Source organism: Sturnira hondurensis, unplaced genomic scaffold (genome assembly GCF_014824575.4).
Source record: "Sturnira hondurensis isolate 20B ecotype Veracruz unplaced genomic scaffold, ASM1482457v3 Scaffold0017082, whole genome shotgun sequence".
Lineage (NCBI taxonomy): Eukaryota > Metazoa > Chordata > Mammalia > Chiroptera > Phyllostomidae > Sturnira > Sturnira hondurensis.
This window is the reverse complement of record NW_028089713.1, coordinates 1,909,373-1,921,976: the sequence shown is the minus strand read 5'-3', so window position 1 is coordinate 1,921,976 and position 12,604 is coordinate 1,909,373. Positions and strand designations below refer to the sequence as shown.

At 56.8% G+C, this 12,604-nt stretch overlaps 1 protein-coding gene across 3 annotated transcripts in view; it reads left to right on the top strand.

Moving 5' to 3' along the window:
- Positions 1 to 12,016, top strand: part of NFASC (neurofascin) — a 198,591-nt gene extending 186,575 nt beyond the window's left edge. For all 3 annotated transcript variants that reach the window (XM_037067079.1, XM_037067077.1, XM_037067076.1), the window contains 3 exons: positions 611 to 742; positions 2,776 to 2,845; positions 5,910 to 12,016. In XM_037067079.1, coding sequence (XP_036922974.1) covers positions 611 to 742; positions 2,776 to 2,845; positions 5,910 to 6,141 — 434 coding nt within the window. In that variant the 3' untranslated portion in view covers positions 6,142 to 12,016. The remainder of the gene's footprint in view (positions 1 to 610; positions 743 to 2,775; positions 2,846 to 5,909) is intronic.
- Positions 12,017 to 12,604: the final 588 nt, after the last annotated feature.

Genomic DNA, 12,604 nt, shown 5'->3' with positions numbered 1-12,604 from the left:
GCTTCTGGGAGTGTGCAGTCCAGTTGGGGAGATGCGAGAAAGCAGGAGTGTTCTGCGCCTGCAGCCTGCCCAGACCCACTGCCAGCAAGCCTGGGTGGCTTCGGGCCACGCCGGCGGGCAAGGCTGCCGCTCCAGGCCTGTGCAGGCCTTTGAAGGTGCTCTTACAAGGGGTGTTGCATCGTGACCATGGCTGAGTTCTCTGATGGGTGGCACAAGGGCCCCATTTCCTCACCCCTGGCTCACTGACTGGGAACCGGACCTCCATGGCTGGTCCTGACCTTCCCTCAGTCCCCGCCAGGCTCTCACCAGGATGTGGTTTACAAAAATGCCATGCCTTCTTCTTAGGGAGACTTCCCCTTCCTAACGGGCCTGCTTATTCTGCTCCCTGTCCCCCCTTCCTCCGCCTCTTTTCTGACCTTTGACCTTGGCTCCTTAATTATTTTCTCTTTGTCCCTGTATCGGGCAGTTTGGGCCAGAGGGCTGCTAGGTGGTAGCATTAGGCTCCAGAAGGAACATGGATGTGAAGTGGCCAAAGCTCTTCCCTCACGTCTCCCTCCTCACCTTCCCCATGCGAAACTCTTCATGTGTTTGCTTGTGCCCCGCCCCCCAGCTTACACCAACAACCAGACTGACATCGCCACCCAGGGCTGGTTCATTGGGCTCATGTGTGCCATTGCCCTCCTGGTGCTGATTCTGCTCATCGTCTGCTTCATCAAGAGGAGTCGCGGTGGCAAGTACCCAGGTGAGAGTGTCAGGGGAGTGGGCTTAGGGACTGTCCGCTGCCACACCCCCGCGGGGGCTCCGTTCTCTCAGCAAGCCCAACTCTAGCCAAGCTTGAAAGCAGTCCTCTTCTTGCCTGCTCTGTATATCTTAGAGCTGCCAGGAAGCACTTGACTTAATTGAGTTTGCTTGAGGTGGGCGGGTGGAGCGGTCCAGGCAGCTTCAGAGAGTGGATGGAAGGAGCGCTGGTCCTGTTAAGAATGACCTGCCCTTCCCTTGACTCACCGTCCATCTGCTCAGTGAATTGACTTCTTTTCAGACTGAATCTCTTTAGAATCCTGTGTCCCAGGGAAGGAGGAAGGAAGAGAGGCATTTTCTCTAACCGTGAGAGAATGTGGTGAGGAGGGGTCTGGGCAGAGGAAGCATGCCCAGTGGTAGAGCCGGGCTCTTGGCGTGATGAGGGTGTCGTTACAAACACCTTGACAGAGAACAGAAGCTCCCAAGTGAGGAGCAGGTGGAAGCTGAGGGGCAGGTTGCAGGGTAGGGACCCTCCTGGCCATTCAAGTGCTTTGGGCTTCCCTGGCGTCCCAAAGGGGCATTTCTCTTCTCTAGGCCTCAGATCCTCCAGCCCAGATAAGCCAAGGTCACGGACAAGGACCGCTGACATTTTTATTTCTAGAAATATTGATTGTTTTTCAGATGGGCCAGAAAGCCATCTGTCTGTGGTGGGTTGGGCAGGGAGACAGGAGACAGGATAATGGATGACCTGAGAGCGAAACTCCTACTGGGCTGCAAAGTGAAATTGCTCCTGGCCCCAAAGCTCCAACAGCCAGACGTGTCCCGTGCTCCCCAAATGCCTGCTACCCCCATCTCTGTGAACAAATCCTCCTCCAGGACCCGCCTTAAACTTGGAGAGAGAGGAGATGCAATTTACTGCCTTCCCCTGCCCCTTACCCCAGACCTTGGGTATCTGAAGAGTTAGGCCTCTCCTTGAAGTAAGAGAGGCATCTGGGGGGGCAGGAAGTTACCCCTCTTGTTTTGGTAAATGGTGTTTTCCTCCACGCCGTTGTGCTGTGTTGGGGTTGTTTTTCTTCTGTAAGGGAGGAAGCCAGAATCAGGGTGATGGGCCGTCTTACCGAGCTCACCTCTCTGCTCCAAATGGAACTGGAGCATGAGGCACACTCTGAGCCTTCCTTTGCCCATTAGAAAGCACCCACTACAGTTCTTTTTACAGCCCCTCTCCCCACCTCCAGCCACAGGGTGACCCCCACCCCTAGTCCATCGGAAAGATAAGGGAACCAGGAGGAGGCCGGGGCCTCATCTTCACTCCAGACTTGGTTGCCAGTTTGCCATGTGAGGAGGAGCCTGTTATCCTCCCCTAAAATGGGAGCGATTATCCTTTTTTACACCCCAAAAAAGATACAGAAAGGGTTGTCCATGTAAGTGTCCGCTGGCTGCCTGGCTCTGTGCAGAGTGGCAAGGATTCTAGAAGGAAAGCTGATGTCTCCGTCAGGGCCGTTTCAGCTGGTACGGAAGGAAGATCAGAGCACGAGACAGGGCCCTGCCCAACGCTGCCAGGTCCCAGAGGAGGTGTGGGGAGAGGGAGCCCTTCAAACAGGCGAGGTCGCAACGCTGGCTCGGAGCTGTGCAGAGACACATGGCTCCCCACCCTCGAAGAAGGAACTAGTATTTCATCACAGGCATAAGAAAGGCTCACAAATGATTGTGAAACAGAGCAGAACAAAGGTGCCGAGGAAAGCCTCACATCCATTTGGTGTTTGGGGAAGACCTCAGGGAGAGGTGGGGGAGAATTTCGTTGTCAGTGGAGATGTAAGGGAACCCCTGGTGAGGAGGAGGAGGAGGAGACAGAATCAACTCGGCCACTGACTGATGTGGAAGCAGGAACTAGGGAGGCACCGAGGGTGCCTCACTGAAAGGGAGAGTGTCGCTGAACCCAAAGGTGGTGTCTTCGGGCTCTATGGCCAGGGCTCCAGAGAGCAGGGACGTACGTGCTCAGTCATGCTGTCTGTGTCTTTGTTTCTCTTATTGACCAAGTGCGAGAAAAGAAGGATGTTCCCCTTGGCCCCGAAGACCCAAAAGAAGAGGATGGCTCATTTGACTACAGGTGCGTCATCTCCTTGGCTTCTGTTCACACACAGCGCCCCCTGTTGGTGGACTGTCCTCACTGCCCTGAGCAATACCCTCCCCTCAGAGCCCTGGGCTTGGCCCTCAGGCCACTGCACCAACATCCTCTCCCATCACTGTGGGTGGTCGCCTCTGCCTCTCTGACAGCACCTGCTTGTCCTGGCTGTGCCGGCCCAGGCAGCCCCCATGAGGCCCGACACACGCATTCCGTGAACAGCACTTACCACTCAGCTGCACAGCTCAGACTCACTGAGCTCCTGATGTATGTTCCCACCTTTTACTCTGAAGGTGAGCTCCAGGTCCTCTTTGCTGATAAGTGAGCTCAGCTCTCAGCTTCCCCTCTGCTAACACCCCACGCCAGCCTGCAGATAATGCCCCAGGTGAGCTGTGCTGTCCTAAAGGAAGCATGGACCAGGTGAGGGATGAAAGGCAGTGTGTGGGGGGGGTGGCTCTAGGCCTTTTCTCATGAACTTGAAAAATATCTCTGGCCTTTAGCCTAAAATAAGCCCACCCCACCCAGTTCCTCTCTGAGACCAGGCCACCCCTGTCCTCCTCTGACCTCCGGATTCCGTCCTGGGCCTCCGCCACTCTGCCCGTCAGCAGCCCGGCAAGCAGGATTGGATCAATGGGCAGCACAGCCGCGGCCCACACTGGAGCCTGTATGGCGGCTTAAGAATCATGTCCATCCATTCAGTCCTACCATCCCCATAAGCCCCGCAAAGGGCAAGCACAAGAGGCCCCTCCTCTCACTGTCCTCAGGACCCTTGAAGGGAGCCCAGTTCCTTCATAAGCTGAGAGCTGTTCCCTGGTCTTGGGTTCCAAAGGTCGTGGGCTTTCTCTCCCCCCACCCCTCAGGGTAGCCTCAGAGGAGGGACACGGACCTCCTCAAATACAGCACCAGAGAGCCTGTGCTGTAAGAAGCTGCTAGCGAAGGCACCTCTGCTGCCCTAGACCCCAAAGCTGGTGGGCAAAGCCCTTGCCTCCTCCCCACCCACCACACCCTACTGACACTGAGGTTGGATGGGCACGCGTGGGCCGCACACCAGGCTGGCATCTGGACGTGCACACACGCCTGCCCCCAGCTTTGGGTCTAGGCGGGGAGGGGACCGGGGAGAACTGGGGTGGGGTCCGCAGTGTTCATCCTAGAGCCCCTCTGGGATGCGCCCTCAAGTCCTAAACTGGGGAAGGGCTGAAACTGGTACATCAGAGGAAAAACCAAGTCTCTAGACAGACAGGCCTGGGGGCCGGGAGGGGTACCCTGCCCCATTCTGTGGCCTAGCTCCCGAAGCACCCCCTCCTCAGGGCTCCCTCTGCTTCCCTCCCCGTGTCTGTCCACCTGGTCCTTGAAGTTCCCGTGGAAGGCAGGCCAACAGGAGGCCAGGCCGGGGCTCCCCAGTCACTTCGGTTTCTCTCGAGCTTCCCGTCGGAAAGGTCTGTCCTCTTTTCACCTGCCTCCCACCTGGATGGCACCATCGCTTTCCTGGCCAGCGTTTGCATTGAGCTTAGGTTCCTGGAATTCCCTCCAATCACAAAGACACAATCCTCCTGTTTCTGCAGGTGGGCTGGAGGGCCCGGGGAGGGACTGCAGGTGAAAAAGCCTCACAGGTGGGGTAAGGAGCCGGTAATTAGAATCTGCCAATTCTTGGGGGCACCCTTCTAGTTGCTAGAAGGGATGCAGCCCCATTCATGAATCACTCAGTAAAGCCAATTAGACCTTTACATTTTTAAAAAATCTGTTAGTTCTCAAAAGGTGAGTTCCACTTCCTGCACAAACCCCACGGACCCACAGCCCGCATCTCCCTCAGCGCAGCCGTCGGAGAATGCGGTCAGGCTGCACTGGCGGGGCTGTGCTCACTTGTGGCATGGGGAGTGGGCTAATGGCTTTCCATCTGCTAACACCCGCTCCTCCAGCTCTTGCCCTCAGCCCTCTCCTGTCTTTGCCCAGCACTGCTGTTAGAAGCCAGCACCTCACTGCCCAGTATAATGTTTTCCACATACCCAGTATTGAGGGTAGCCTAGGGCAGAGTGTGTCCTCGCAGACCACCTGGCACCGCTGTGTCCTGCCTACTGGGACCCAGATTCTCATGCTGGTCCCACTGCCTCCTGCCCAGGAGCTTGTTCCCCCCGAAGTACAGCCAGCAGCACCCAGGCCACCCTCTGAGCTGAAAGGGCAGGGCATTCTCCAGCCAGGAGATGGGATGAGGTGCCTGAGCACACACCCGGCCCACTCGGGCATCTCATTTGCTGGGGGCATGGCAGGCGCAGTGGATAGCTGCCTAACTACCAGCCTCCGGACACCCTGGCCCAGGAGGAGGTAAGGGACAGGACCTGGAGGCCTCAAAGGGAGCTGACCAGACCCTCTGGTCTCACCTATCACCTGCACATCATACCCTCCTTCACTTGCCAGGCACAGAGCAACAGCATCTGTTTGTGCGTAAACCAGAGAGAGAGAGCTGAGAGAAACGGCATCAGACGGAGAAGGGGAGGGGCAAGCAGAGGCTGGTTTCTCTAAGGCCTAGACCCTGGCTTTTTGGCGAGGGCGGAGCCTTTGCAGACCAAGTCACAGATCACTAGTCCAACCACTCTGGATGGAGAGACCGAGACCCCATGAGAGGACTTTCCAAGGCCACAGAACTATGCAATGCCACTGGTGGCTAGACCTCCATCCTGACTCCCCAACCTGCCTGGTCTCACAGTAGTTGGCTCTCCCTGATTCAGGGGGGCAGTCCCCTGTCTGTTCCACCCCAGAGAGTGGCCCAGCCACATGAAGAGGACTGCAGACCAGGAGTCCCCAGTGTGGGCTCCTGTCCCAGCTCTGCACCAACTTGCCACCTCCCTTAGCAGCGCTGCTTGTCCTCTAGGCCATAGCTTCCCTCCTGTAGAACTGGCTGGACTGGGCGGTCCCTGAGGTCCTGTCCTCTCTGAGGGGTGTAGTGCGTGTAGTGTGTGTGTGCTTGGCAAGAGGCCGGTGCCCTGCCCCACCCGCCTGGGTTTGGGCAGCGCTGGGCCAGGCCAGCCCTGATTCTCTGTCTCTCTCTGGCCAGCGATGAGGACAACAAGCCCCTGCAGGGGAGTCAGACATCCCTGGACGGCACCATCAAGCAGCAGGAGAGTGACGACAGCCTGGTGGACTATGGCGAGGGTGGCGAGGGCCAGTTCAATGAGGACGGCTCCTTCATCGGCCAGTACACAGTCAAAAAGGACAAGGAGGAGACCGAAGGCAACGAGAGCTCGGAGGCCACGTCACCCGTCAACGCCATCTATTCTCTGGCCTAACGGAGCCCCCCAGGCACCTTCACTACTTTGCAAGTGGGAAGAGAAGAGATGGGGGGACAGAGCCACCACCTTCAGGGACAAGGGCACAACGTGGGAGTCTGCCAAGCTGTGAGGACCACTGACCACCCAGCCAACCACAAGCCCCCTTCCAATGACCCCACATGCCCGGGTGCCACCTGTGTGGGAGAGCTAGACCCATGACCAAGCTCAGCTGGAGGGAGCCCAAGCCCCTTGCTCAGCCTCACAGGCACCCTGAGCCCTTCTCCCACACTGCCTGCCCTTGACCTTGACACACACTGACCAATTTCTGTTGATTCTGGTACTTCTCATTGTCTTTTTTTTTTTTTTTTTTGCTCTATGCATCTTCTCCTCCAGACTTAATGTCTCCATTTTATTTTCCTTTTGAAATATCCCTGGAAAAAAAATAGGTGGATTATCCGCTCCCTGAAAACTGCAAAGATAGGCAAAAAAGTTTGGTCCATAAAAGAACACAGAGAAAAGCTGCAGTATTCAAACCACGCTGGGCCAGCGTATTTCCGCAGGATGCCTTTCTCGCCATACGCCTCCCTGTGCCGGCAACCCATCCACCTCAGCCTTGTCACTTGCTGAGCTGGGCTTGGCTCCTTTCTGAGAAAATGACAGTATTTTTGGCAGGGAGCGGGGGACAGGGCACCTCGCCTCGCGCTGGCTCAGCTGGGAGGTGGGCTTCCCTCCTGCTCCTCGCTCTTACCCTGCCCCATCCTCCAGTGTCCAAGGTGAGAGCTGCACCGACTCTGGCGAAGGCGCTCCGGGCACAGGCACGAGCACAGGTGGAAGGGGCTCCAACTCCAGTGGCTGGTACCTCAAGCAGCAGAAAATCAGGCGTCTGGTTCCTGGGGAGCTACGCTCGCCTGAAGACAGGAGAAAAAGACTGGGTTTGGACTCCTTCCTCCCCATCAGTGAAACTCAGGGTGTAGGAGGGAGGGCCACACCAACTGCATCCAGAGTAGAGGGTGCCACCCGCTTGGTCAGGGGTCGGCGCCCCTGCCTCAAGAAGGTGGAGCCCTGTGATGCAAGAGCCTTGCTGGTGTGTCTGGGAGTGTGAAGCACTGCGCCCCTTTTACCTCCAGCAGGCGCCATCTCTTTGATCGGCTCCATCAGGTTTGGACCTGTGCAGACGGGGCCCTGCTGCCCTGAGGCTGAGATGGAGCCGGCGTCCTTTCCTATCCAACCTGGCAGGGCCGCTGCCCTAACAGGGCTGGGAAGCCTGGCCTGGACGGCTCAGCGCTCTGCATATGCCTTATGCAACTCTGCTCTGTCCCTGCAGTTCCCAGGCCCTCCCCGCAAGCCTTGAAGCCTCCAGCAACGTCTGTCTCAAGGGACATGAGGCGGCCTATGCAAGCGTCACAGCAGAACCAGAAGCAACCACTTGATACAAGCCCTGCAATTGTTGCCCCAGGTGGAGACACTCGCAGACCTGCCGTTCTCAGCGACCAAAGGCGCGGCCTTCATCCACCCCACCTAATCCACTTTCAAAACCAAAGGTACCTAGTCTCAGAGGAGAGGGATCTTGAGCCCAAGCGTAGTCCTGTAGCTGCCGCTAGCGTCAGTTTCAGGAGAGGGAAGCTGAGCCCAGTAATGGGCCACCTGCCACAGACAGCCTCTGAGTAGGGTCTCCAGCTGCTTGCCAGGGGACCTGGGCGGGAACAGAGCTATGTCCTTCAGAGACTTCTTGAAAGCATCGTTTGCCACGTGTTGAAGCCACAAAGGTGTTAGCAGTGCTCTTTTCACCTAGTAAGCAGTCAGCGAAGGTCTAGCCCATAGATATACATACTCTGCCTGCAGGCATGAAACCATAGCCCAAAGCTCAGCCAATTACATTCTATGAACCTGAGAGCGAGTAACTGGCCTTTGGCCTTAGCCATGGTCAGGTTCGCTACCTAGAAGCCCAAGGAGCAGATCTCTCGTGGTGACAGGCACCAGGTAAATGGCAAGAGGCTGGGGACTGAGCTCAGAGGTCCTATTCTCTGGCTTTGCTCTGACCTCTACCTGGACACAGCTGGGCATTCCTGCAGCCTAGGCCCAGGGTTCGTCAAGGGACTGTCGGGGAAGTATGCCTGCGAGCCGAATGAAAGACCGGCCTTTTCAGAAAATAAGGCAGGCAGTTTCTCGGGCCCTGAGTCCGTGCCGCACCTTGCACACTAGTGAACTTCATTGCACTGAAAACAGTCCCTTAGGGCAAGAAGGACTGTGAGAAGTCACCGTCCCCTCCCCTTCCTCTAGAAGGTCTGGCTGCACACTGAAAACCAGGGAAGGGCCTCTGCCACCACTGGATTTAGGGGGAGGGGATCTGTCTTTGCTCCCCGTTCCCATCCTGCCCAGCTCTACGCCATCCCTCATGGTGTGTGAAGATAGCGCTGTCGGCCCCATCAGGAGCCTGCCCACACAACCCTCCTGGCAGGTAGGAGCACACCTGGGCCTGAAGAAACAAGCTGTTCCCAAGCAAAGGGGGCAGGTACTTAGAGAGGTGTGTGGGTTGCAGGGTTAGGGTTAGGGAGGCAGCCCTTCTGGGGAGAAGGAAGTCCACCTTTCACGGCACTGTGCCAGGGCCCACCGGCTCAGCAGGAGAGCAGTATTGTTCCACACTCCCCTCCAGCTGGGGCTCTCAAGCAACCCCCCAAAATACCCACCGGTGCTGAAAAGGGTGGTACCATTGGCGCTTCAGCCTGTCTGGCTGCGGGTGGTTGGGGGAGAAGTACAGGTCATCTCACAGTGACTAGAAGTTCCATTGCTGTGCACACCCAGGGACAAGAGCTGTGGCCTCCTTCGCCCTCGTCTGTCTGGTGACTGCCCGGCATCTACCCCCGAACATCTAGTGTGAGCCCGGTTCGGAGCCATGGGTGCCATGGTGAAGAGTCAGGTGTTGTCCCTGTCCTCTCGGGGCTGCCGGTCCTGGACCTGAGTCTTGGGACACAGTGGCATTGGTTGGGAGCACCCTAAGCATGTGAGCTTCCAGTGGCCCCAGGCTCGAAGGGACAATGTTCAGAGGGAGAATCGGTCTATAAGGCTGAGCAAGACAGAGCATCAAAACTCTGGGGTGCCGGGGGCAGCGGGGGAGCAGCCCTGCCTCCTGAGCCTCTGCTCTGCCCCCAGGGCAAGGGGCTTAGACTGTCTGTATTTTGGTGCCTCGGTCTCCCCTGTTCAGTCCCTCCTTGAATGTCTCTCCACAGAGGGATATGGCCCCACCTGAGGAGCCAAGAGGCTAGTGCCTGGGGAGCCTGCTACTGCAGGGCCAGGGGACAGCCACCTCTCACCTTGCTTGGTTTGTGAAGAATGGGACCTGTTCTTTCCTACCTTGCTTTTGAGGAGAGGGTTGAGTCTAAGCTAAAGGGAAAACCAAACAGGCTCCTTCCTCTGTCCATTGTCTTTGCCCTGAGGTGTTGGAAGGACCTGGTCCACCCCTTTCCTAGCAAACCGGATCTGGAGAAGGGCCCGCCTGCCTGAGTGGCGGGCAGTGCCAGCATCGCTCGCCTGCAGGAGCCGTCTGCCGCCTGGGACTGGAGAGCTTCATCGTTTTCCTGAACATGCTTGGCCTCAGCAAGGGGATAGAAACAGATCCAAGAATATCTGGTTTTCTCAGCTGAGGGACTGCCTCTCCCCACCCGCACCCAGCACCCTCGCAAGGGCTCACCGCACGTGGGCACACGCACAGCAGACCAAGGCCGCATTGCCGGACGGCTGCACAGAAGGAATGGTGCCGAGTATGGCGTTGCCTTGGAGGGGCCGAGTCCACACCTTGGCCCGCTTGATATGAGGAGTGAAGGGCTGCGTGGGGCACAGCACCCGATTCAGGGCAGAGGAAATGCTGCGGGGGCTGGGCCGGTTTGGGCAACTCCAGAGGGCAACAGGAAGAGAGAATAAGTCTGATGCAAAGGAGAGTGAACCTTCCCCAGGAATAGCACAAGCAGTGTCTCTTTAAGTCTCCTGGGACCCTTTGCAAAATCGGAGCCAAGTCCCAGAGCAGCACAAACAGCCCCGTGACTGAAGGAGTGAAGGTTTGACATGCTTCTGCCTTTGCCTCTACAGGGCTCATTGGCCAACACTGAACAGGGGAGGCTCCTTGGGCCTTCGGTCCCCAGGGGCTGGTGCCAGGGAGCCCCTTCCCGGTGGGAGGGTGGCAAGTGCCTGCGATGCAGGCACAGAGCATGCTCCTCCCTCATGACATTTGATCACGACTCCCGGAGCATCCGCCAAACACACAGTCAGGGCCCCTAGAAAGAAATCCCCCGTGGATCCTGGTTGAGCTTCGAAGGGCGACCTAGGAGTAGCATATAGGAAGTGTCTGATTTATTTTTTAAGTCAGAGTCAAACAAAACAGAGTTTGACATGTCAGGAGATTCAGTGTTCTGGGCAGAGTGTGGCTCCTGGGTGGCCCCCGGCCTGCCCAGGCCAGAGCAGCACCCTTCTCCCTCCCCTGAGGGAACAGGCCCTCCCGAGACAGGCACAGAGAAGGGTCGGAGGGGAAGGTGGACAGCCACCCCGGGAAGCCGCACCCAAACCAGTGCTCCTCTACCGGTGCGTTAGTATTAAGTGGATATCCCATAATGGTGAGGACGCACATGAAACATGAAAAGGCATCTAGCATAGGATCGGGTTCAGATTTCAGCACGTGAAGGAATCCAGAGCTGATCTGACTGAAGTGACTCATCGTGCAGACGGGCACTAAAATCCGGACAGGTGAAGGGACTTGCCAAGGTCACACAGTTAGTAAATGAAGGTGAGCTTAGGGCTGAGCTCGGCCCCATCACTCCTTTTCTAGTGTTCTTGCATCTCCTCTGGCTGCCTCCTTGGAAACAGAGGTGTTACTCAACTCTGGCCTTCCGGTTCGCCCTCTGTACCCCTTCACCCCTTTCTCCACGTCCCCATATCCTCCCAAAGTGAAAGACACAAAGGATTTTTCTGAGTCCAGGGTCAGTCAGTGTGGTAGCCTGTGGTGTTAAGGGCAGACCCAGGCCAGGAGAAGGGTGACGAGGTAGCTGGCGTTTGTCACTGTGAAGCCTAGACTTGTAACACATCCGCCCCCCAGCATGCTGTGCCCCCCGGAAGTGAGGGTGTAAGGGGCTCTCGGTCCACTCCACCCTTGGCCGCTTGGCACCGAGGGGCAGCAGGGCCCATGAAGCCCTGCCACGCTGGGGTTTGCTGGGCTGCGGTTCAGCACATGTAGGGACTTCAGTGAAGCAATAACACAAAAATCTGGGACAAGCAATCCGGAATTTTGTGCACTGCTCTGTTTCTTTTCCTAAAACGATGCAGATCAGATGACCCTGCCCCGCTGCTCTTTTTCTCATCCAGTGCCACGTCCTCAGTCAGTGTTGCCCCTCTGCCCACCTCCCAGCTCTTTGCCAACTTCACACCCCTTCTGGGCTGCGCGTCAGTCGCCTGTGACGTGCCGCCTTCTGTCCTGGTCCCACCCCAACCCATGCTGGGCCATCCCAGTTTGTTCCTGTCGGCGGGAAAATGTTTTCCCAGTGTCTCCGTCCCTTCTCACCTATGTGCACGCCCACACGCCTCATCTTTTCCCCATTGGTTAAATACTTACTCACTGTGGCAGACATTGTTTTAACCCCTCTCACATCGTGTTCTTTCCTTTTTGTGAGTTGTTTTGCATTAACCAACGTTGTCAGTGACAGGCGCGTTTCTGAGGGCGTCACACGCGACCTTCAGCAGGGAAGACGTCTGGGCCGTGGAGGACCATCTAATACATGGACTTATGAACTGACTGCATGAGCAAAGAAAAGGCCAAATTATTCAGAATTTTTTTGAATCACTGTAAAAAAAACCTGATTTCTTTTGTATAGAGAACACTAAACGTATAATAAAAGTCTTTCAAAACGGACTCTGGGCATGTTTGTTTCCTTGGTGGGTGGGAGAGGGGTGTCAGGGGGTGAATAGGAACAAATCCAAGGGCTCCTCCCGGGCGCTGGACAACATGTGCCTCTGGGGCTCTGTCATAAAGTCACTGGGATGGGCACAGCCATAGAGACGCCCAAGTCACTGCGACTGTGTGTGCTGGCAAGGGCCTGCCCTGTGCTGGCACAGAAGACATCTCATCTGGCTGCATAATCAAAACTCACGACAGGCCAAAGCCCCTCCCAATAGACTCAAAGGACGGTCAAGCAACAAGCAAATAGAAATGGGAAAGGAATAGCGAGGGCTGTTGGTTGAGAGGGACTACTGACCTTTCCTTCCCTACACCTGTGACTTGGAGGTTGGGGGGGCCTACAGTGTGCTAATTCTCACTGAGCAGTGGCCCCAGAGTGCCACCCAAGCAGGAAGGACAGTGAGTGAGCCCGGCAATGTGGCTCCCTGTCCTCGGGGAGGCTCTGGTAACTGATGGTCCGTAGGCAGTACTGGGGCTGAAGGGCAAAAGGGTTTCCCTGAGAACGCAAACCCAACTCTCTTAGGCAAAGAACCACCAAGTAAC